Source organism: Alosa sapidissima, chromosome 14 (assembly GCF_018492685.1).
Source record: "Alosa sapidissima isolate fAloSap1 chromosome 14, fAloSap1.pri, whole genome shotgun sequence".
Lineage (NCBI taxonomy): Eukaryota > Metazoa > Chordata > Actinopteri > Clupeiformes > Clupeidae > Alosa > Alosa sapidissima.
Window position 1 is genome coordinate 7,953,150 of NC_055970.1, and position 25,803 is coordinate 7,978,952.

At 42.3% G+C, this 25,803-nt stretch overlaps 2 protein-coding genes across 3 annotated transcripts; both read left to right on the forward strand.

Moving 5' to 3' along the window:
• The first annotated feature begins 161 nt into the window (after positions 1 to 161).
• mmp2 (matrix metallopeptidase 2) lies at positions 162 to 12,918 on the forward strand. Its single transcript, XM_042061004.1, has 13 exons — positions 162 to 474; positions 901 to 1,127; positions 1,730 to 1,878; positions 2,718 to 2,846; positions 3,229 to 3,402; positions 3,960 to 4,133; positions 5,191 to 5,364; positions 5,671 to 5,826; positions 5,950 to 6,076; positions 9,445 to 9,581; positions 10,389 to 10,548; positions 10,732 to 10,841; positions 11,908 to 12,918. The coding sequence occupies exons 1-13, from the start codon at positions 322 to 324 to the stop codon at positions 12,009 to 12,011; spliced, it is 1,974 nt and encodes a 657-aa protein (XP_041916938.1). The 5' UTR covers positions 162 to 321; the 3' UTR covers positions 12,012 to 12,918.
• A 2,836-nt stretch (positions 12,919 to 15,754) lies between these two features.
• Positions 15,755 to 25,134, forward strand: lpcat2 (lysophosphatidylcholine acyltransferase 2). 2 transcript variants are annotated; one of them, XM_042061006.1, is made up of 14 exons: positions 15,755 to 16,371; positions 16,758 to 16,900; positions 17,694 to 17,788; positions 18,249 to 18,361; positions 19,247 to 19,307; positions 20,371 to 20,429; positions 20,551 to 20,585; positions 21,011 to 21,065; positions 21,267 to 21,349; positions 21,797 to 21,922; positions 22,553 to 22,706; positions 22,917 to 23,015; positions 23,259 to 23,400; positions 23,804 to 25,134. In XM_042061006.1, the coding sequence occupies exons 1-14, from the start codon at positions 16,261 to 16,263 to the stop codon at positions 23,980 to 23,982; spliced, it is 1,455 nt and encodes a 484-aa protein (XP_041916940.1). In that variant the 5' UTR covers positions 15,755 to 16,260; the 3' UTR covers positions 23,983 to 25,134. The 2 variants fall into 2 exon arrangements, with proteins under 2 accessions (XP_041916940.1, XP_041916939.1); XM_042061005.1 differs by having other exon boundaries at positions 15,756 to 16,371; positions 17,694 to 17,911.
• Positions 25,135 to 25,803: the final 669 nt, after the last annotated feature.

A 25,803-nucleotide genomic window follows, 5' to 3' on the forward strand; every position in this document is an offset into this window, starting at 1 on the left:
GAGTACAAAGTAAGACTATTTATTTAATATTTAGACTTTCTTGAAGAGAACAAAAATGCACATTCCCACTGCCCGTTGGAGTCGTCTCCTATTTCATTCCCCCAAAATTCCCAGTCTGGAGACTGCGCACTCTGTGCGAATCCACTCCAAGCAGCATCACAAAACTGCGTATGCAAGCAGAACTGATTCTATCGGGTTGGGGGCAGCAGGATGTGCCGCTAAGGAAAGTCAAATAGCAGTGGAGGCTGAAAGGAATATTACCCTGTGTGCACGGCGCAAAGCCCAAAACTACCTATTCGTTTTGTCTCTATAGGGGTAAACATGGGGTTTTATAAGTTTTTCAGCTCCAGGCATTTGATCCTGAAAGTGTTTTTGATACAGTGCATTGTCTTAATGAGAACTTCAGCAGCTCCCTCGCCTATTATCAAGTTTCCTGGAGATGAGAGTCCCCGAACGGACAAAGAAGTTGCGCTGGTAAGAGTTCAAGAGTGTTGTAGTTTGTTGTGTTCAGTTAAGTTATGGCCAGAATAAACTGTTTTATTTCAGTTGATATGTTTAACAACCCTTTTTTATGTGACGGTGCATGTGTATAAAATCTTTTGCCTGCGAAATATCAAATAATAGGCTATGATTATTCTTTGTCCAGTTTACTGATGGCTTTTATCATTGGCATTTATAAACTGTTATTTATTTGCTTAGTTTGATCCCCTTCAGCAAAACTACCAAATTAATTAATAATGTCTGAGCTGTGTTTCATTTGTTGTGCTTATAGAGTTACTGAAACCAGCTAAGACCTTTCACATAAGTTTTGGGAGATAGTTTGGGTGGAGCAGAAAATTGCTTGTACTTTTGGTAAAGCCAAGTTCCCATTTTGTCCCTTTCCTTCTCTCCAATCAACAGCACTATCTGAATAAGTTTTATGGGTGCCCACAAGACAGATGTAACCTCATGGTCCTTAAAGACACGTTGAAGAAAATGCAGAAGTTCTTTTCCCTGCAAGAAACAGGGGAGATCGACCATAAGACTGTGGAGATCATGAAAAAGCCCCGCTGTGGAGTGCCAGATGTGGCCAATTACAATTTCTTCCATAGGAAGCCTGTGTGGGGCAAGAAGGACATAACATACAGGTGAAAAAACATGGCCCCTCCCCTCTCTCTCTCTCTCTCTCTCTCTCTCTCTCTCTCTGTGTGTGTGTGTGTGTGTGTTTCTGTATGTGTATGCGTACACATTTTCTCCAAGTGCTGGTCTAAGAAGCCAACATCCTTCGCCCCCTGTTGTTTATTTTGTGAGATGGTTACCACCTCCATCAACAACTTGAGCATGGAACATGCTAATAAGACAATCACTGCCCAGCATGAAATGGTTGATTTTTTTAAATCTATGTATGAGGTGGTTCCAGGCCCAAAGACAAACAACATAGCCCTTTTTAGACCCTTGTTTTTAAATGGTGGTTAAGAAGCTGGGAAGTAGGCTTGACCAACCTCAATAACAACCTCAAAAAGATACAAATGAGGTGTGACCAGTCAGGTCAGCCAAAGAGCAGTGCAGAAGGTGCTTTACAACTGAACTGAGTATTTCCTTAAGGGAATTAGAGAATTGTACTCACACACATACTAAAACCTTGATGTCACCAATTCTTCAATCTACCTGCTGAATTACTGGAGCCCTTAGTAAGGTTTAAGTAATGCTTCATTAAAGCAGATTATTATTTTTCTTTCCTCTCCCACAGAATTCTTGGCCACAGTCCTGATCTGGATGAGGAGACGATCGACGATGCCTTCTTCCGTGCCTTCAAAGTATGGAGTGACGTAACTCCACTCACTTTCAGCAGGATCATGGACGGAGAAGCTGACATCATGATCAACTTTGGCCGCAATGGTACGGAACATCTGTCTCAGTTCTTTCCACACACAACTTCATTTAAAAAAAAAATATATAAAAGTAAAATAAAATAAATCATCAGATTTTAGTTGGCAGAATGATGATAATCTCCGCTGAACCCATCATAGCCCATAACGGCTCCCACAATTTAGTGGAGCCCACACAGCTGACAGCTTCATGGCAGCCCGTGCATCCTGTGGTGAGAACACAGCCCAAATCTGCCCAGCAGTGGGTCAGGAACAACACACAATTACTCTCAAAGTGTTCGCACCCTGATCTTGCTTCAACCAAACCTGTTTTTATGGGGTCAGCATTTAGGAGGTCGATGGAATGTCCAGGCACAAAGTAGGTGTCTGCACGGAGAGCAGTTAGACTCGGCTCCCGCGAGCCAGGACAGTGAGTCAGAAAAAAGCATCTCTTGCGGTGTATCCTAAATTACGTGGACCTGCCCACGATGAAGTCAGATTAGTGGACGTGCATAAATGCTGGTTCCCGTAATGCGCCCACAGCAGTGTTGACAGGCGTATAAATCTTTGGGAGCAAGGGAAGTAGCAGATTTGACTGTTTGTGTCTGTTGTTCACAAAGGTATACATGATGATGTGAGAATGTTGTGTCTGTTTCATACCTCTAATCTAAGTGTTAACTCCACTTTAAACACTTTAATGTTTTCTAATTCATGCATTTATTCTACTTTGCGCACTTCCCTTGCTTTTAATAATACTTTTATATGTTGTTTTTATCTGTTCTTTTTTGCTTTTATTTATGTAAAGGAAATGGCCTCTCTGTATGAAATGAGCTATATAAGTAACCTTGTCTTGCCTTGCGTTGTCTCCAGAGCATGGTGACGGCTACCCCTTCGATGGAAAAGATGGCCTCCTGGCCCATGCCTTCGCTCCAGGCCCAGGCATTGGGGGCGACTCCCACTTTGACGATGATGAGCAGTGGACGCTGGGCGAAGGCCAAGGTACAAAAGTTCAGCTCTACTTCTTTTTTTTAAACTCAGTGTTTTGAGGGAGGAAGTAATGGTTGAGATCTCATGCAAAACAAGCCAGGAATCTGCAAGTGATCTAAGCAATTACTCCATGTGGTTGAACACTGGGTCCTGTTCTGTTTTTCGTCTCAATATAAGGGGAATTTCCCTGATTTGTATTGTACGGCAATGATGAGTCAGGGTCAAGCCTTATTATTGAGCCAGCCTTTTTTTTTTTTCAAAGGATAGCTCCTAGCAATAACACTCGATATGTTGAAATAATATTGCACAACAGAATCAATCACCTTTTTTGAGTGTATTTGTGATCTGTGGCTAGTCGTTCTTCACTTTCTAATGTGATGTGCATTTTTCACAGTGGTGAAGGTGAAGTTTGGAAATGCGGAGGGTGAATTCTGCAAGTTCCCTTTCCTCTTCATGGGCGTGGAGTACGACAGCTGCACCTCACAGGGCCGTGACGATGGCTTCCTCTGGTGCTCCACCACATACAACTTTGATGACGATAAAAAATATGGCTTCTGTCCTCATGAGTGTGAGTGCTCTATCTCTCACGTCACTTAGGATTGTTATGATAAACCACTATGTATTCACAATTCAGTGGTTGGAGCTGAGGAAGATGTTTGCACCCTGTTTGTTTTGGTAGCTGTCCTTGGTACTGATGTTTTGGTATATCTTATGTATTATTAATGCACCCATCAGACACTCAGACAACAACCAAGCACAATTGTCTTCAATTTACTAATGATCAAACCACACAGTTGGTGTGTGATCTGTGTGATTTAAATTTAAGTTATACACAGTATCCTTACATAGGGTTGTGTACCACAACAACTCAAACTCAATTCAAACACAGAACCAATTCTTTAAAACTGCTTTATACACAAATAGGTACACACATATAGATGATTAAGTCTTTCAAACTAAACTGCTATACACCTCAAGGTACATGTATGTTGGCATCAGACATTACAGTGGAACAGTATATTATATACCAGTAAAGAGTATATTCTGCTTTTTTAGTCTACATCAGTGCAACTCAGCCAATATATTATTCTACATTCTCACTGGCTTGTGTGATTTGTGCCGCAGTGCTGTTTACACTGGGTGGAAATGCTGACGGGTCCCCCTGCAAGTTCCCCTTCACGTTTCAGGGGGATTCATATGACGGTTGCACCACCCAAGGTCGTGATGATGGCTACCGTTGGTGTGCCACCACAGAGGACTACGACCGTGACAAGAAGTATGGGTTCTGTCCCGAAACCGGTAAGTGACCACCAAACCTTCCCAACTTACAAAATACAGCTTCAAACTCTCAATTCATCCTCATCACCATTGTTGACATTGTGAGCAGAGAACAGTCTATTTTGTTTTTACCTCAGACCATGGAATAACAGAGATCCATGATTATCCTTGTGCTGGACTGTTGGCTTTCTCACGGTGTTGCTGTGCTTCAGGAATGCATGAGTATAACAGTCGACTACTGGTTCTTTTTGAAAGCACAAAGTGACATGTTTGTGTTGATTCATCTTTATTTTAGCTGTTATGTGATGAGTATATCTGCAGCACAATTTCTGTGTTTTTTTTGCAGACAAGAACATTCCAAAACTGTGGTTTCCATTTTTGTGGTAGTCTCGCTGATGGCTGTAAAAGTTTTTACTGTGCACTGGCCGAGTTTATTTTCCATTGTGTCAGGGGGGCTGGCTTAGTGGAGCGGGTAAAGAAGGCTTTTCATCTGGTTTTAATTCACTGGGAATGCAGTCCTGCAGCAGGGTACTTTGTGTATTACTCTGTGTGTGTGTGTGTGTATGTGTGTGTGTGTGTGTGTGTTGCAGGATTGCCCCAAAGCAAATAATCAAAAGGATAAACATACTGTATGGCCAAGATGTTTGTCAGCATTTGTGGTAGATATCTTTTAGAATACAGGAATGTGTGTCATCACGACCACAGACATTTTTCTGCTTCGGTTTCGTACCCGACTGACTCCACAGAGTCTCAGCAGATCCAGAGCCCAAGTTTACTGCGATTTGTTTTTGTGCCGTTGTCCCAAATGCACTGTTGCTTCCTATCATAGTCGCTATGTACTGTATGCCTCCCACGGCTTATCCTTTTGGTCTCGGAGACATACTCCCTTTAATCAAGATAGAGGAAGGATGAAGAAATGTTATTTGGAATTCCATTTTCTGTTGCTGCTGATTAGATCACCAGTGCATGCTGAGGAAGGAGTGTCTGGCCTGGAAAATCTGTGTGGCAATTAAAAAAGTAAAAAAAGTTGTTTCGGAGAACTGTCCTATTTCACAATGTACAACCGGTGTTGTTGCAGCCATGTCCACGGTGGGAGGGAACTCAGAGGGAGCTCCCTGCGTGTTCCCCTTCATCTTCCTGGGCAACAGCTACGACTCCTGCACTACCTCTGGACGCAGTGATGGCAAGATGTGGTGTGCCGTCACCAAGAGCTTCGATGATGACCGTAAATGGGGTTTCTGCCCTGACCAAGGTACTACAGTAATGTCACACACCTCTGGGTCCTGAGTAGTTGCCTTAGGGAAAAAATAACTGTGTTAAAGTCATTTGTATTGCTGCAGCTTTTGGTGGTTTCTTTTGGTGTTTGTAGTTATCCATCAGTGGATTACCAGCCTTGTCCACTGGTGGTTCACAATCTATGGATGAGGGTAGTGTCTAGTGTAGCAATAGCATAGCTTTTGTTCCTTTGGCTCTGAATTCATTGGTCATGATATTGCTTAATGCTCACGCTGTCTCCATAGATCAGAATGCTAACTCTCTGCCCCATATGTGGCTCCAGGCTACAGTCTGTTCCTGGTGGCGGCCCATGAGTTTGGCCATGCTCTGGGCTTGGAGCACTCCCAGGACCCAGGCGCCCTGATGGCTCCCGTGTACACCTACACCAAGAACTTCAGGCTCTCCAACGATGACATCCGTGGCATCCAGGAGCTTTATGGTGAGCCATGGAGACCACAGACTCCTCAGTGTTTCTCATCTGTGCAGTAGTAGAGTCACTCTATTGGCGCAGTACCCATCTCTGTTTTCCTTACTAAGTCTTGTATTTTCTTTTTCTATGCAGGCGCTTCTACAGACAAACCCCTTCCACCTACTCAGGGCCCAGTGACTCCTATGGACATCTGCAATGAGCCCATTATCTTCGATGCTGTGGCCCAAATTCGGGGAGAGACATTCTTCTTCAAGGACAGGTACATTGACGCAAACATATGGTATATACAGCATATGTGATAGAGAGTGAGTTGCCATGCTCCATTTTTGTTTCTTTGTGGCAAACCACAGTGAAATATTCAGTCTAAAGCCACAGTTACATTTGCATTTGCATTTTATCAACTTTATGGTTTATGTCATAGCGCTAAAAAAAAAACTAAAACTAGTAAGAATAGCATTTCTTAAAGGTGCTCTAAGCGATGTTACGCGGTTTCAAAGCATAACATTTTGTCATATAAAGTAAACATCTCTTCACTATCTGCTAGCTGCTTGTCACCTGAATACAGTGTAAAAAATGCGGTCTCTCTAGACAGCTCAGGCTCCAAAAATGGCAACAAAAACAGCCAGGTGCAGCCAGGTTTAAATAAGGATTAATCAACAGATTAATCGATAATGAAAATAATTGTCAGTTGCAGCTCTAGATGTTTTATTAAATCCAGGATGTTACTGAAAATGGCCTTTCATATGGAATATGTTTAAGCCAGTGTAGTTAATCTATTAAATCCGTCGCGTGAGTGTAGACTGGGTAGAGACAGTATGTTATTACTGACCGTAGAAACCCCTCCACAAGTCTACGTTTGCTGTGGTGGACCTATTGCTTCCAGAGGCTTGAAGTGCTCTGAATTTGCAGTGACTCAGACCCCTAGGCTTTGCAGCGGCAGCGTTTCTGCTTCAACTCTGCATGACTCTTTGTTATTCCCAGCTGCACAATGCATACACAATTTACCACAACAGCTGAACCCTGTCTAAGATAGACCTTTGGGGGAGCCGTTAACCCAAATAAACTGGTATCCTGCGTAACCTCCCACATATGCATGAGTACATACACACACACACACACAGTCACACACACACACACACACACACACACACACACACTCTCACTCACACACATACACACATACACATGCAAACAGAGAGAGGCAGACTTCAGCCTCTGCTCCTAAAAGCCATCTCTATATGCCTCAGTCCCTGGCTCTATTTGCCAGCATTGGCCTTCCCTACTTTTGAGGTGAGCATACTGTAAGATCTGTGGCAGCCATTTTGGAATCACATCCAAAACAAACAATTCTGTGGGACTTGGACTCAAAGAGCTGCTCTCATACCAAAGACCAGCAACTCTTTTCAATCGTACGCTCGGGGGCAGAGACGAACCACCCACAAGCTCTGCAGACAAATCCTGCTTTAAGTCAGAATTAGGACTTCTCGTTCAGTGGTTTGCTATTCATCATCCCATCAACGGCGCATGGCCAGACCTAGGCAGTGAGTGTACGTCAGGTATAGGGCAGGATACGTATGCGCCCTGCGTCATTCCGACTGGAAACAGACAGTGAGTCAGTGCCAGGGCCACTGCTGTGTAAATACTGTTTGTGTTATTTCAGCTACTGGGCTGCTGTGTAGTTTATAAGTAGTTAGCCTTCCCCATCCCTGATAATGCTGTTATGTCTGAATGTGCCTAATGCTGGGTTGATGTGATGCTTTATTCAGATGTGAAGTTAAGAGCTTTTTTAAAAAAAAATTTTAAAAGAAATGCTCTGGTTGACATTTGATGAAGTTGGAAAGTAATTTCCTACAGAAGCTCAGTGCAATCGAAACACCCATCTCTGATGACGATCGTGAGTTGGAAGTGGCTCAAGCAAGACTGACATGGAAATGGAAATTCCACCGCAAAAAAGAGTTAAGATAAAAACACAGCTCTGCCTGATGCTCTGTATCCACAGGCCTACTTGGAGAAAGTCTCAGCTTTCAGAGTGGAAAAATGACTCTGGAGTTCAGACATTCACAGCTGGCTCTGACAACTACAGATGTTTAACTCATTGGATGGGGGATATTTTTCTGCACTACTAATGGAATTGGGTATGATCACTTTTTTAAAAAGAAAAACTGGAAGAAAAAAAAATGCTGTCACCTGACTTCATACCCATTCACACTCTCAGGTGAAGAAACAGTAAAAGCAAGTTGTCAGGTCTTAACATTTCACAATAGCCATTCCACACTGCCCAAGGTCCCTGGTCTTTGTGCTGCCCATGCATGTTTTCATTGGCAAGCAAATAGGAGAAAGATGAGTACAGGCTTCACTCATACTTAGCCGTTCCGGGAAATCGTTGGGTGTGGTGTCTTGGAACTGCTCCTCTGATCTCGGCAGTTCAGAAGGAACAATGATTGTTCCAACGCCAGTTCCCTTGCTTTATTCGTGTAGGTTAGCTTAGGTTGAAGCACTGCTGAGGAGAAGTTATACAGTATTGTGGTTGGCAACAAGTCAAAGAGAAAAGAGACCTTGAAATTATGTAGTTTTTCAAGTGACCCTAAGGGAGTGTTCAGCAGCTGCACCATTGATAGATAAGGTAAAGCATTTAAAGCACAAAGTTTATCTTTGCAAAAATATATGTTTAAAATATAAACTGGAAACAAACAGTTGAAATATTAAATGGAAATGAAAAAGGAAAGCGTAAAAGAGCATGTTACAGACAAACAATTTTTGACTTTCATAAAACAATCTAGTTGAAGTCTTGAATTGTGTGAAGCTGTCTGCCCTGCATTGGAAAGAAAAGGCTAAGGTGGACATCAAAGGCAGGAACAGGCTACAGGATACAAGATAAAGGGAATTGGGTACGGGTATTTTGAAAACCCACTTTTGCATAAACTGTCAGTGAGGAGTGGTCAGAACACGATGTGGGGTTTGTTTAAGGTCAGGGTTAGGGGTAGGTTATGGTTTGTTTCAGTTGACAAGTAGTTGAGAGAGCTGAGGTTAGCTGACAGGCCGTGGACAGTTAAATATTTGTTTAATGGCAATGTCACAGAAATGTAGGCTATCAAAACAAACTCTTCCTGAAAAATCCCAATCTAGCATCGCATGAAGTGGCTGCAGAGACTCGCAAAACTATTTTGGCTTTTAGAAAAATAGGTCAGTGGAAAGGAGCAGGGGGAAGTGAGTGCTGGTGCTGCTGTTGCTGTTGCTGTAGCAGTGGCTGTGCTTCATATTGGAAATCCGGGCAAGTGCAGGCTTGTTCCGCTGGCGTCGGCACCTTCAGCCATAACGAGAACCAGATGCTCCCATGAATCACGCCATTGTGGCCTGTCGAGATCCTCTGTCTATTGCTTCGCTTCTCTCCTTTTGCTCTCTTCCTCTGTTTCTTTCACTCTTTCTTTTTCCCTTATATCCTCCTTGCTCTCTTCTTTGTCTATTCTCCCTTTTTTCCTCATCTGATACTTCTGACACTCTCTTTTTTCCTCCTCCTCATCCTCATCCCCTCCTCCGTTCCTGCATCTCTCCTTACTCACCTTTCTGGCCCCTCTTCTCTCTCATTCACCCACTCACTCACTCTCTCTCTCTCTCTACCTTTTCCAGGTTCCTTTTCAGGTCTGCCAACTTCATGTCCAAGCCCACGGGCCCGATGTTGGTGGCCACATTCTGGAGTGAGCTTCCAGAGAAGATAGACGCCGCCTACGAGAATCCACTGGAGGAGAAGACCGTGTTCTTTGCAGGTACAGTATAGGCTAAAGCTGACCCAGTTCGACTGCACCACCGTAAAAACCTCAAATCACGTTACCTCCATGCCAATATAACTCACACCATCACATTTCCCCTTACGCAAAAAATTGCTTATAAGTGTATGGTTGAAATTTCCATAATACATTTCCTTTTACTGGAAGCTGACTGAAATATAAATCAGCGCCGTAATCTCTGAACCACAAGTGAATGACCTGGTTTTACCATTAGAATGTGGTTTTTCACCCTGCTTCAGACATTTGATATATTTGTGGCTTGTGCTAATAAATGCCATGCGTGGCATGCCTCCGTGCATGCTCCCTTAAACAGATTTCCATGGGTCTCAGGCAAGGTTCTTCTCAACAGATATTGAAAGCAAAGCTCTGTCTGAACAAATTTTTTCCCCAATCCTGAAGGAGATTTATTTGACAAGCATGTCTGGTCTTTTTTTTCATTCAAGTTCTCCCTTCAAATTATCATGCAATGAGGTCACATTTTTCATGTTGCCTACTTGGAGTAGTCAGAATTGATGATACAGTTGTTTTTTCTCTGGTTTATTTTTAGTGAAAAACTATTTTCATTTGGTCATAATTTAAATGATTCCTAGGGCCCCAGTGGAAATTTTTATGTGCTGTCATATTAGCCAAGGTTTGGTACAAGTCAAAGGAGGTACACTGACTGTGAATGTTTACTGAATCACAAATCCATCATTGTTCAGAGGTGAACACCCACAGGTTGTGTGTGAGGTCTAATGACCATTTCCTATTCTTGTTGTGCTGACTGATTCTGTGTTCTGCTTCCAGGGAATGAGATTTACATCTTCTCAGGCAGCACATTAGAGAGAGGTTATCCCAAGACCCTCTCCTCCATCGGCCTGCCATCAGACGTACACAACGTAGATGCAGCCTTCTCCTTTAGCAAGAGCAAGAAGACCTACCTGTTTGCTGGAAGCAGGTTCTGGAGGTATGACTTGAGTCAAAGCCCAATATTGAGAAAGTTATCATTCACCCACTGTTTTACAAAAAAATATATTTTATCTCACATTTTGCACCCTTGGCTGAAGAAGGCATAATGGAATGATCAAGCAAATTTCATAATGTTCCCTGTCAATGCATATGGCAAAATATTTTGCATTTAATTTTCCAGGTTCAACGAGGCCAAGAAGAAGATGGATCCTGGCTTCCCCAAGCAGATCGCAGATGCTTGGAACGGCATCCCAGACAACATAGATGCAGCCTTCAGCCTGAACCAGAATGGTAAGCATGCCTAGCCTTAGCCTAAGCTAACAAAACCTGGCTGAGTCCAGCCCAAACAACATAGGCATATCTCTCAGCCTGAACCAGAATGATAAGCAAGCCTAGCTTAGCTTAGCTTAGCCTAGCCTAGCCTAGCCTAGCCTAGCCTAACCTATAGCTGACTGGAGCCCAGCAAGAAGCTGCTTGTTGTTGCAGTCTGAGCTTCTCCTGGTCCCATCAGGGGGAGCCGTCTGGCTGGAGCCTGGCTGAGCATTCCTGGCAGCAGCTCCAGGCGGGCCCCATTACAGCTGGCACTGCGCCTCCAACAACACGGCAGAAAGGCCCACAGACACCATAACCCTGCAAGGACTGAGGTCATTTTTCCTGCATGGGCCTGTCCATCCGTTCATCGGCAGACTAAAAAACAAAGAGGTTGAGAAATAGAGGATGAAGAGAGAGAGAGAGAGAGAGAAAGACAAAGAGATTAGAGAAAGGGAGAATGTGGCAGAGCTATGTTTGTACATTTGTGCTTGAGATGTGCAAAGGTCTATGTGAGTCCACAGGGACCATACGAAACCTCCCAGGTTTCATAAAGCCCAAACACCATTCTATCAACCTCATCACACACAAACACACACACACACACACACACACACACACACATTAAACATTTAGTGAAATAGCTTTTGGGAAGGCTAGCCAGTCAGTGCCTCATCACTAAAGTAACTTCACTGCAAACTGTTGACCTATCCCCCAAGCAGCTGTTAGAGCTGGATCTGTGGCCCGGCCTGATTATTGTTTTCAGCAGTAGGCTACAGTAGGACTTTTCCACAGTCTACACTACCTGGGTACACAAACCAATAATAACAGAAAAACAAAGTAATTACTAAAGGAGTTGGTCTGTCTTGGAATAGTTCTGCAAGACAGTTGAACAGAGTAAGCAACCTTTTCTTCTCCTTCTACTTAAAGCCCAAACTGTAGGAGACAAAGAGATCAGAGTCAGAAATTAAAAGAAAATGATTTTTTTGGGGGAGGGGGATACAGTATCATGTGCATTGATGTCTGCCTGTGGTCTCTGTTTTGACAGGTCACAGCTACTTTTTCAAGGATTCCTACTATCTCAAGATGGATGACAGCAGTCTGAAGATAACCAAAGTGGGCGAGGTCAAAGCAGACTGGCTGCGCTGCTGAGTGATTGTTGGACATTAAGCCACTGGCATTCTGTGATGACCTTTGACCCTGGCCCGTAGTGCAGTCCACCGTCATCACAAACCATGTTACCATGGCGATCTCGCCCACCAACAACCCCCCCGCACTTGCAAGACTGTAACTACCAATCAACTAATATAACCTGCCACCCAGCCTGCCGGAAGGCCAAGTCACAGTAGTGATAAATCTTTGAACCCTCTTTGCAAGCTGAACATAGGCAAACTGGATGAACCATAAAAGTCTTTTTTATATTACTGTGTGATATTTGCTGTTTTTTTGTAATGCTGAAGGTGAATAATTTTGATCTGAAGTTCCCCAATCCTGAATGATAAACTATTTCCACATCAAGTATTCAGAGACATCAGGTATGTCCCCATTACATACAAATCGGATGGTGCTTTACTGTAAGGTATCTGATTATGACAGGTCAAAAGGTATCAGTTTTTGAACATACAACCTTGTAAAAATGGTTCTTGTATTCTTGGATTCAAATGGATAACCATATTTGTGTAGTAACATTTGACACGTAAATATTTCACAATGATTACTTAAAGACAAGCACTTTTTTATATAAATGTGTTTTGTACACATGGAGACCAAATTACTGTCAAGTCAGTCCGTAATATTTTTCTTCTAGATGTATAATCATGGTGCTGGTAGATTCACGGCACGGGTTGCCTGAGGATTGTATAGGGTCTGGTGCATGATGGAGTCATGACAAGGAAGTACCATGAAATGTTTTAGTTGAAATAATCGTTTTGTATAATTACTTTTTTGTCTTTTTACTCTGGAGTTGACAGTACAGTTTGTTTTTAATTTGTAAGTTGTATTTGCTTTGTGCACTTTGTCTCTATACGTTGTTGGAAAAAAATAAAGATGAAGAATCTTATCCGTCCACCTACTGTATTGAATTTGTTGTTTCAAGATCATTCCTTTAATTTCACTGGGGGTTAAAAACATTATATGGCTGAGGAGGGATTGAAAGTATGTTGAATTTCCAAATCTGTTTTCTCAAATATGAGAGTAGTCTAGATCTTATGTAATGGTGAGAAACTGTTTCAGCAAATCTACCTTTTATTTATTTGCATATCTATTTGTTAGTAGGCCTACTTTTTTATTTAATTAATAACTGTGAATAGTGTTGATGATTAATATTTTACACATTGACCATTCCGGTTACCATAACAACCAGAATGTTTACTGCCTCCTCAGTTGATGTTTATGCTGAGTGAGGCAGGTATGGACCCTTTCAACAATAAAAACAAAAACAATGCTTGAATGTTCTATTTGGGCCCCAATCTACTTCCTCTGCATTAAGATAACATATGGAATGTTAAAACGGAAGTCTTGTGGGGCCAACTATGATGCTGATAATGGAACTCTCTTGAAAGGGTCCATAGCGACTACGCTCCGACCAATATCATATTGAATATGATAATAATTGATAAATACTAGATAAATATACACAAAATATACATGATTTTCTTTTGTATTGTTGGATAAAAACATGTAATATATGTAGATACTGTATTGAGTCGCGTAAGATATTAGCCTAACATTGTTAATCTCCATCGGCCCTCAACGAAATAGACCAGTTGCCTTGACATCACATGTCATGAAGGTGCTGGAGAGAGGTGCTGGTTTTGGCCCATCTGAGACCACTGGTGGCCCCCCTCCCTGGACCCCCTACAGTTTGCCTACTGTCCCAAGGTGGGAGTGGAGGATGCCATCATCTACCTACTCCAGAGAGTACTCACCTGGATAGAGCAGGTGGCACTGTGAGAATCATGTTTTTTTTATTTCTCCAGTGCATTTAACACCATCCAGCCTAGGCTGCTGGGGGAGAAGATGCAGAAGATGCAGCTGGCCACCACCATCACTTCCTGGATTATGGACTACCTCTCAGATAGGCCACAGTTTGTTCGGCTGGGGGGCTGTGTGTCTGAGCGGGTGGTCAGTAGTACAGGAGCACCTCAGGGGACTGTGCTATCCCCTTTCCTTTTCACACTCTACACCTCTGACTTCCAATACAACTCTGGGTCTTGCCATCTGCAGAAGTTCTCAGATGACTCTGCATTGGTGGGGTCAGGGTGTGTTAAGGGGGGGGGTAGAAACAGAGTACAGGCGGGATCGCTTTGTGGAGTGGTGTGGTAGCAACCACCTGCTCTTGAATGTGGCCAAGACCAAAGAGATGGTGGTGGACTTTAGCAGGAACAGGACTAACACCCTCACTGTCCTGGGGGAAGAGGTGGAGGTGGTGGAGAACTATAAAAATCTGGGGGTTCACATAGACAATAAACTGGACTGGAAGCATAACACTGAGGCTGTCTACAAGAAGGGTCAAAGCAGGCTCTATTTCTTGAGGAAGCTTTAGTCTTTTAATGTGTGCACTAAGATGTTACAAATGTTTTATGAGTCTGTGGTAGCAAGTGCAATTTTCTTTGCTGTCATCTGCTGGGGTAGCAGTATCAGGACCAGTGACTCTAACAGACTGAACAAGCTGATTAGGAAAGCAGGCTCTGTGCTGGGGACTACTCTAGAGCCTCTAGAGTTGGTGGTAGAAAGGAGGATGTTGCATCACATCCCCTACACAGTACACTGGCAAAACAACAAAGTGTTTTTAGTTGGCGGTTTTGCCGACTCAGTTGCAGTAAGGACAGATATAAGAAAACCTTCTTACCCACAACAATAGCACTTTACAATGACTCTCCTTTGAGTAGAGAGACAACTTATCTTTTAGGCCTAATCTTTTATATCTAATATGGAGGCAATTGTCTTGATTTATGTCTTATTAGGCAGTTACACTTTGGTACTTGGATGTGTATGGTACCTTAACAGCTACCGTATGCTATGTCTTGTGGGTGAAAGTAATTTCTTGTTGTAATGTAATGTATGTGGACTATATGTCTGCGTGTGGTGTGCTTGCTGTATGTTCTTAAGGCTGCTGAAACAACTGAATTTCCCTGTGGGATAATTAAAGTATATCTATCTATCTATAAACTATAGCCTAGGCTACTAAGTAACGTCAAGAGTATTCAATTTGCTGTTATGAATTAATTATATAGGCCTACTGTTATGAATTAATTGTATACTGTTTGTTGTCTTTCTTAATGGGGTTTTGTAATGTCGGGACAATTTATCTTAGGATAGCTTATGTTTAAACCATAAATTAGATTATATACGTTGGAGAGAGATGCCGTTGGAGAACGCAATTTAAAAGTGAAAAATACTTAGCGAACGGCGTATTGCCGTATCTACCAACATTATATGGGGGAACGGGAACTTATTGTTTTTTGTCTTATTGTAGGGCTTGATCTGACTTCTATCCCGTGCCTCCATTTGTGTACATGTTGGTTGACGACAGGTAATTATACTATTTTTCTTCTGAGAGGATGTAAATGCTGAGTGAGGCAGGGCTTGATCTGACTTTATCCCGTGCCTCCCTGTTTGTGTGTACATGTTGGTTGACGACAGGAGCTGCAAACCCCTTAAATAAAAAAGCAGTTAACGCATTGGTGTGAGCGTCTACGTCCTTTGTGGTGGAGTTGGAGAGATCCGCTACACTTACAGTGACATCCTGTGGTGAAATACTGTAACCGTGCTTGATCCGATCGGGAATACTGAGCATGCACGGATATGACCATACGTCACCAATGCCCTTGGACATGACTCGAAATGTAGCCTATCCTATGAGCCTATCGGTATATGTTTGATTCCATATTTACCCGTCGCCATTTTTAGAGTGGAGGACGAGTAGTTTCATAGGGGGCGCACGAGAGAAATCGGGACAGTTATTATCCGTTTTGGGTAGCAACACTGATTTTCTGAGGCGAAATCACAAGAACTCTGATTAGGGTGCATTGCCATACTGTTTTTTAGTTATTCCAAAGACCGGGTCGTTATTTAGGCTAATTAGGATTTCAATACCAGCGGCCTTTACACATAACTGTGTTCATAAGGACGTCCTCAGTTCCACTTGATTTGTCACTGCATCTCAGAATAGGATTAGATTCGAGAGGAGGGGCTAGGAGTGCTACACTACTCCTATTTCCCTCCGATCTGTTTGACGCTAGCTATGCACAACTAGGAAATGCGCAAGTTTCGCGATGCGCCATTGCGCGGATGCGCGCATTTAAGATGTTGGACAGTAGCAAAATGTGTTCTGGCCTTTGAGGAAGACATCCGCTGTCATCATCTCTAACCTCTTTGAACCGAAGTTAACCCTGTAAGGATGCCGCCGCAGAGAGTGTTCGCTCTGCCGAGGCAACAGTCACTTCTTCTTCCAGCGGTTCTCAATCCGTTTGTCCTAGAACAGAAAATAACCAAGGCCGAAAAAATTAAAGTGAGTATCACTTCAATTCAATGCAGAACTGCCATGTTATTCGCTCTAACCAGAAGGTTGATAATGAATTGCCCTCTGTTAACTACTGCTGACGTTGCCCATAGCCATCGACCTAATCTGATCCTGTAATACTACTCACTCGTTTTGAAACAGTAACAATGAACTCAACTGTGCAACCTCTCTAAATCCCTCTACGGGTTTGGATTTAGTGAAAGGAAAGTGTTTTTTTGTTTTTCGAGCAGCAGCTGCTCTAGTAGTACGTTCATTAGTGTGAATGGCTATGGAGGGAGAGGCTTCAGACCATATGGGAATGTAAAGTGGCCCAACCATGTGAGTGGTGTTTTGGTGGGTTTGCTCTGCCTAAAACCACTGTTTTCTCTCTCTAGTGTGCACTCCTGGGGCTGGTGCTGCTGCCACTTCGGTCTGTCTGGCTGATCTTGGTGTGCCTGGTAACATGGCCTTTGGCTACTCTTGTCACTTTCAGAATGCCCCTCAAAGGAGCAGTAGAGCCCATGAAGGGATGGAGAAGGTAAACACCGAGTACTCTTACTAACACGGATACTATAAATAGATCGATAAATACCGATAATTCAAGATACTCTTGAATTTCCCCTTGGGGATCAAAGGGGATATCTATCTATCTATCTATCTATCTATCTATCTATCTATCTATCTATCTACTATCAGGCAACCTGAGTCCTTGTCCTTGCCTGCAGATTGACTGACTATACTGAATGAATCATTCATTCACTGGATTCAAATGTGTGATTCACGAGTAGTCAATTTGTTTTTTAGTGATAAAATGTCAGTCTTAGCTGAAACAGAAAAGTGGAGAGAGATAAGATGGGCTGATGAACCACAAGTTATAAAGCATAACGTGTTTCCCCCACAGCATGCCATCAGTCCTTCTTGTTAAATGTGATGAGGAAGGAAATTAACTGCTACTCACTCACACACCTAAGGATATCTTATCAATTAATGCTGCAACACCCAAAATGAGCTCAGCAACACACAAAGTAATGATAAAGCTGTCCCACATGATTGTGTTGTGTAAATAAGGAACACCACACCCAAAGTCAGGAGAAATGTCATTGTATGGCCACCTTACACCAAACAACTTTGACAAGATTTGGGAAAGATTCTTGAAAGATTGTAGTCTTTTAACTAATGCCCCCCATTCAAACTTTACTCGAAAGACTCCAATCTTTCAAGAATCTTTCCCAAATCTTGTCAAAGTTGTTTGGTGTAAGGAGGTCATTAGCCGTAGAAGTTCTTCAGGTGGTTTTATGACCTTTGACTGTGAGCACTCACTCACTCCGCAGGTTTGTGTGCCGGACGGTGATAGCCGCTCTGGGCCGGATGTACTTCTTCGGCCTGGGCTTTCGGTGGGTGGTGAAAGGCAAACAGGCGGATAGCGGTGAGGCGCCCATCTTGGCTGTTGCACCACACTCCAGCTTCTTCGACGCCATTGTGTGCATCATCGCTGGACTCCCTTGTACAATTTCCCGCTCAGAGACCCTGTCCACGCCAATATTTGGCAGTGAGTTGGAGCTGGATTGGTTTTGTGTTATAGTTTGAGGAGAAATATGGCGTGTTAAGGAGGAATGTTGTCTGCATTCTCCATCATGGAAGGGAGGTTGAGTCAGTGGGTTCATAAAAGCTGTGAGGTATTTCACAACATGACCGTTGAGCTGCTTACTTGTGTAAAGTATTTGAACCGGTTTCTCATAGTAGGGATGTTTTTTTCAGTCATTTTGACTGAGCCGTTAAAAGGTGTGTGTGTGTGTGTGTGTGTGTGTGTGTGTGTGTGTGTGTGTGTGTGTGTGTGTGTGTGTGTGTGTGTGTGTGTGTGTGTGTGTGTTTGTGTGCGAGAACAGGGTTTCTGCGTTGTCTGCAGCCTGTGCTGGTCTCTCGTAAAGATCCAGACTCTCGTAAGAACACCATAAAGGAGATTGAGAGCAGGTCCACGTCAGGAGGAGTCTGGCCTCAGGTCTGTAGTTTTCACATGTCTCCCCTCTTTTGTATGTTTGCGGTAGTCTGTTCCAAAGAAGATCATTCTCTCAGAAATCAGACTTGACTTCCCCAACGTAGCATGATCTCATTCTTGCTCTATGTTTTGAAATGGACATTCCATAATTGTCATGCACAATATATTTTTTAAAATTGTCGGCTGCATATACTGTCCTCCAGAATTAATGCCTCCTTTCAAGGTTGGATTATTCCTTATTGTTTTCATTTGGGAGATTACCATAAATCACCAAAAGTCAACTTTACCAGGGGTGCCAATAATTCTGGAGGGCACTGTGAATACATCCAGGTCAGAACAGTTGATAAACCCCATGCCCAGAATACATAATGCATAAAAGGACCTATTGGAGCAGGCTTATAATTGGTGCAAATGTATTAAGGTGTAGGTCACCCAAATGAGATCAGGGCACACCACGTATTACTTGGTTAAGTTGCCGCCCATACAGCCAGTTGCGTTTTACCTGCAGGATATTTACACACTGCAGTTTCCTTCCTCAATGGTACATTCAGCAATGATCTTATTTCTGTATGTGTGAAAGATATCTGCGTCAGGGGAAATATTTAGATATTGCGATCTATAAACCCATTTTTAACATCCTGTCTGACTTCTGTAGCACAACGCCTACTCTGTACTCTTACATGCTACATGCTAACACAGAATAGTTCATTTGCTAGACTGCCATTTTAAAGTGTTTTCCTTCCTCATTCTCCCATCCTGAAACTAGCTTTTTTGTACAATAACAAGTGTCTGTTTGTAGGACCACTTGATGAAATGGCTGAAGAGGTCACTAGTTTACTAGTGTTCTGTATATATGTGGCATTGTGCTGACAGATGTGTTCATTTTAGGTGTTGATCTTCCCTGAGGGAACGTGTACCAATCGATCCTGTCTTATCTCATTCAAACAAGGTGGGCAGATTGTACACTAATTAACTGTCTTTGAATTTACATCCATGGCTCACAGGTGTTTTGTCCATGTACCATTGGTTATGAGTTCGTTCTTTAGTAGTAGTAGTAGTAGTAGTAGTAGTAGTAGTAGTAGTAGTAGTAGTAGTAGTAGTAGTAGTAGTAGTAGTAGTAGTAGTAGTAGTAGTAGTAGTAGTAGTAGTAGTAGTAGTAGTAGTAGTAGTAGTAGGCCTTCGCATAAGTGTGCTAGTTATATACTTAGCTTGCTTATTAGATGATCTGAAAATCAAATTTCATGAGTATTCTATAGCAATATGCTAAGTATTCTTTAAGCATAATTTCATAATCTGCTTCAACACCTATCCAAACAAGCTCCCTCCAAACTTAGCAATTGTAGCCTTAGTGTCTGTTTTGTGACTGTGCAGTGTAGATGTCATAACTCAAAAACAAAGCTCCACCATACAAATTTGCCAGTTATGTGTTAGGAAGAGAGTGGCATCTCTTTTTTTAGTTCATGGTGTTTTGTGAGGGCTCCTCTCTCTCTCTCCCCCCCACTCATGTGGCAGGTTTGGTTATGTGGTCAGCAGAAGTGGACAAAAGCAGAGGCACCAGGCTGTAAATAGTGTCCCAAATTGACCTCTCCCTTATGGCACCGTTATTTAGTGGACACAAACATTTGCAAGCATGTAAGCACAAGTCAGATCCCATCAGACAATTTTGTTTTCAAATATCAGTTGCCTACTGTTTCGATGCCATCTCATCACTCAGCTTTTTTGCATTCACATTTGCATTTGTTTGGTAGGTAAAGAACTCTGTCTCTCTGTGTGTCTGTTACGTTGTGCATAACTAAAGTACAACAAGAACATGTCTGTTACCTGCAAGTTTCAACCAACAGCTAGCGCTAGCAGTAATGTTAGCAACAGCACTGTACCGGTCACCGTAACGACTAGTCGACAACTATTATGAAAACCGTCAACCAGTAAAAATCAGTAGTCATGAAACCGTGTGTGTGTGTGAGAGAGAGAGAGAAAGTATAATGTGTAAATGATTATTGTTTCTTTCCCAGGTGCCTTCATCCCTGGTGTCCCAGTACAACCTGTGATCCTCAGATACCCCAATAAACTGGTCAGTACCACCGGCTAACTTAAATACCAACCTGTTAAATTAAAAAACAAGCAATAAAGCATCTGTATTTATAGCACAGCTGTTGATAGCTGATTAATGACTGTATATATTCTCCCCAAAGGACAATGTGACTTGGACATGGCAAGGCCCAAGTTCGTATGTACTTTATTTTTTGCTTGATAGCTAAACATCTACCAAACAAACTCTTAAAATATCTATGTTACCTTGCAAAACTGTATGTTTGTGTTTGATATTCCTGTCCCTTTTACCAAACTGTTGAACTGTTCTCAAGCTTGTTTGTGAAATACTGTTTCAAGGCTGAGGGATTAGTCCAGCATTTAGCCCTCTAGGTGCAAGAGGGGTGCAGGAAGTTGCTAAATGAAGTTCAGTATTATTAGATCTACCATGTTCTGTGTATAAAAGCAGCTCTCTGTGGGTGTGATGAGGTGAGTGAGTGTGTGTGTGTGTGTGTGTGTGTGTGTGGGCATGTGTGTGAAAGAGAGAGAGAGAATGAGTGAGAGAGAAAAGGAGTGAGAGATGTTAGTAGAGATGGTGTGAGTAATTGCGTGTGTGTGTTGCAGGGGAACTCTGCTTCTTCTGACTCTGTGTCAGCTCTACACAACGGTGGAGATTGAGGTTGGCCACCCCATCCCCGCCACCACGCACACACACACACACACAGAGTACCCCTACCCCCAACCCCTGCTTCTTTATTTCTGCAACTCTTGCTTTGGCACATGGAAGTGACTGCTATACATGTCATGTGACTGGCCATGAATGTTGCAAGAGTGTTGTTCTATGGGAGGACCTCTGACATGTGTGACTTTTATTTTATAGTTCCTGCCCACTCAAATCCCCACTGAGGCTGAGAAGAAAAGCCCCTATCTTTTTGCACAGAAAGTGCGAGGAGTCATGGCCGAGTAAAGCATCATCTTTATTCCTCTTTTCTCTTGGTTCCTCTGTTACATATAACATGCACATACTTAGCACTTGCATAGTGCACAGGAATGCATGAGCTTTACATGCACATATAAAATGCACGCATAGTGTGCAAGGATGCATGTGCTATATGTCCATTAGTGCATATTGTGTGTATATATATGTACTTTTGTGTGGTTCATATACTGTGGGTATCGATTTATTTTTTGAAGTGTCTTGGCTTGTTTTCGCAAGGCTGCTACACTTACAAACGCAGTGCAGAAAATGAACATAAAGAATGCACAAAGAGGTTACCTCAGAATCTATCACCACAGATGCTCACATTGCATATAGAAAAGAATGCCTTTATGAACATTAATTAGGAATAACTTTATGAACTGCTGCAAAACAAGCAAACGGTGCACTCATGTGCTTGTGCACCTTTGCAGAGCCCTGGGCGTCCCAGTGACGGACCACACCTTTGAGGACTGCAGGCTCATGATCTCTGCTGGGGAACTGACCCTTCCTATGGAGGCTGGCCTCGTGGAGTTCACCAAGATCAGCAGGAAGTTGGAGTAAGGCTGAACACAACCGTGGATCACAGTACACCAGCTCACTGTAGCTGTTATCCATGAGGGTTACATATTTGGCCAAGTCAGATGGATCATGTAGTGAGCATATGGACATTTCAAAGCATTAATATTGCCTTTATCTCTGAGATATTTGTTCAATCAAGCCTACAAGCAAAACATTCCAACAATCTTAAAAAAATATGAATAGAGCAGTACTCACGAACAATAATTTCCGTTAATTAGGGAATGTTTGGTAGCTGTACAGGTTTCTACACAACTCAGTCTGGTCCATCAGTTGCACTAGCATCACAGCTTTTTTTCTCTTGTTCATCATTGCTGGCAATCAATCTGTGCCCAAGTTTTGTGAACAAGATCAATAGGAGTCGCTTACTGACCTAGATCAACATGCACCATTTTTCAAATGCTTCAACAACAATATATGCTCTTCAACAGTATATTTGTCAAACTGAGGCCAATTTTAAATAAAGCTACTTTGTTAGTTAAGGTCCTGTGTTGTCTAGATCTGATGCACGCGCTGTTGGCTCAAGATCCAGGTATCATCTGCTTATGGTGATTTATCTCATGTGATTTTCATTTGAAAGGTGTTCTATCTCCTCTCTTGGTCTCTGATAGCCTGAAATGGGACAACATCCAGAAAGAACTTGAAAGCTTCGCCGCCATAGCCAACTCCTGCAAGGGCGGTCGCATTAAGATCGAGGAGTTTGCAAACTACCTCAAGATTCCTGTTACTCCTGTCCTCCAAGAACTGTTCAATCTCTTTGACAGGGTATGTGTGTATCTCTGTTTGGATGTGTTTATGAGAGAGATGGTAATTGGTTGTGTGTTTGTCTAATATCTGTTTTGTATTTTTATAATTTATGTATACAAATATTTGTGGTTTTGATGTGTTTGTGATATATTGATTGGTTGGTCAGTAAGTTTGCCAGATGAAAAAAAAAAAAAACCTTAATAATATTTATTGGTCTGCTTTTTGCAGGATGGGGACGGTACCATTGACTTTAGAGAGTATGTCATTGGTGTTACTGTTTTATGCCGACCTGCCAACACAGAAGAGGTTATTCAAATGGCTTTTCAGGTACAAACAGCACTGCATACATAATGTGGGAAACTACTGTCCAGTTTAGTACATGAACCATTTCCTTGTTAGTATGCCGCATGCCTGAGGTGTTGTGGTAATGAGTCAGACAGGATATTGATGGGTTTATAGGTCTTTATTTCCGCTTGCACAGATATTGTTTACATAATAGAGGAGTTAGATCATTGCTGAATGTACAGTATCATTTATGTCACAGTAATTTTCATTTTGTTCCCTCATCAGCTCTTTGACACTGATGATGACCAAAGCATCAGTCGAGAGGAATTTGCTCATATGCTACGCTCTGCTTTGGGTGTATGTGATCTCAATGTCACCAAACTCTTCAAAGACATCGATGCAGATGGGTCTGGCCACATTACCTATTGTGAGTGTAGTTTATATTAGTACACTCAAATGAGTTGACAGTCATATTTAAATTTGCAGTGATCTCTTAATTTTGAATATGACTGTCAACTCATTTGAATGTCACTCAACAACCGTAGGATGACATACTTTTTCCCCAGAGCTGTACATATACATACAACAGCTCTGGAAAGAAATAAGAGACCACTGCACATTTTTCTGATGTTATCCTACGGTTGCTGAGTGACATTCAAATGAGTTGATGTTCATATTCAAATTTGCAGTGCTCTTTTAATTTTGAATGTCACTCAGCAACCGTAGGATAACATCAGAAACATGTGCAGTGGTCTCTTAATATTTTCCAGAGCTGTATACACTCTGCCTCCTACTGGGTTCTCATAGTAATTCTCTGTGTCTCCGTGCAGCTGAGTTCCGGACCTTCGCCCTGACGCACCCGCAATATGCCAAACTGTTTACCACCTACCTGGAGCTGCAGCGCTACCAAGCCCTCAAGGGGGAGGACCAGGACTTCCTGAGCTCTTATGCCTGCGCACGCTCAGACGACAGCCAGGAGGAGAGCACCTCCGACAAGAAAGACGATTGAAAAAGGGGTCTGCTCTGAAAAGACTTGGCCCTTCTCTAATGCACTGAACTGAACTGTACTGAACTGTCAGAACCACTAGAGCTATGGCTGAGTTGGTATGTGAAAAGGTACCGGTCTGTTGTAAAGAAGTCAGCCAGATTTATGGAACCCCCTTTTTTAAATCCGCCTTAGGAGAAAAGGCTTTTGTGTAGAAAGATAAGCTGCCCCTTCATAAATAAGTCTAGGAAAAGGTCATCATATCTTGATCTTAATTGGGAGTTAATTCTCAAAGTAATAACTGATTTCAGCCGTTTTAGCAATCAGTGCTTTAACATGAAACTGGAACATACAAAACTCTCTATGATCAAAATAAATTTAACTTAAATATAATCATGCCTTTTCTCCCCGAAGCGCTTTATTTTTTATGTCTTGGGCTTGGTGTTTTTAAGACCACTTATTGTGCCAGTGTTGTAGTTCTTTTTTTATCTCTTTAATATTGGTAATAAAAAAAATCGTTTTTTAAGACCAGTAATTGACTTCGACCCCACCGCCCAAAAGACAATTGACTTGAATCTCCTTCCAAAGCCTTTGGTTAAAACTGGCTTTGTTTTAATGATATGGGCAAGGAAACTGGCTTTGTTTTAATGATATGGGCAAGGAAACTGGCTTTGTTTTAATGATATGGGCAAGGAAACTGGCTGCCTTATAGATATTCATTTTTGTACTCTTATTGCGAAATATTCCTAAGACAAGCAGCTACCCGAAGAAAAAAAAGTCACTGGAGTTTCTTGCCCAAGAGATTACACAAGGAGTGCTGGGCTTCTTCACTTCCTCTCTCTCTCCGCTCAGGGACTCTGCTTCGAAAAGTCGGCAGTAATCAAAGGTTTTGCTTTGTATCTGTTTCTATTTGCATTTCTATTTAAGAACAGTGGTGCTGAGGCAGCAGTGTATCCCTGCAGCTTTTGTAGGCTAATGCCCAGCAACTACAGAAAAAATAGGGCAATTTGTGAGCAAAAAGGCAACACCACCGACATACAAGCCTGTGTTCCAGGGGGAGGCAGGTTTCAAATTCATCTACATTGTTATTTACTTAGCCATGCAGGAGCCAATTATAAATGATTTTTGTTAACACAGCACATTTAGCTTATTTTGCAATAAAATCTTTGAATTTCCCCCCCTTGTTTGTGTGTGTTTTTGTCTGTGTTTGTTTGTAACACAGCATGTAAACTTTTTAATTCCTTTCCTGGAAACAAGTGATAAAGTTTGCAGTGAAATTATTTGTTGACCTCAGACTGCCCCTGAATTAGTGTGTGTGTGTGTGTGTGCATCTGTTAAAGCAACCTCAAGGTGGCAGCAGCTCTCCATATAACACAATGCATTGTACTCCATTAACCCCAACAAGCTAGCACAAAAACATCTCTCCTCACTGTTTTCAACTGCGTTTACAAAAGATTGAGGTGTGAAGACATTGTTTGTTTTGAAGGAATGAAGTGAAGAAAAACAACAGGAATGAAATGATGTTGCCTTCAGTGTCTGTAAATAACAACATATGGATATCAGATCACCAACAGCTCTCCCTTACGTCAGGTCTCATGCAGCGGTTTTTAGAAAGACTGCTTTCTTAAAACAAACGTGTTGGAAACAACACAAGCTGTGTTGTCCCTATCTAGACACAGAGATGTGTTAAAAACAACGCAACTTGTATTGGTTTTCAACACATTCTAAGAGGGGTCTGGTCATTGGACTCAAACTGGTTGTGTGTGTCAAGTGGCACCTGGAGAGTGACAACCACAGTAAGGGGCAATGCCAGAGGTCTTTAGTTTTTTGAAAAATATCTAATCA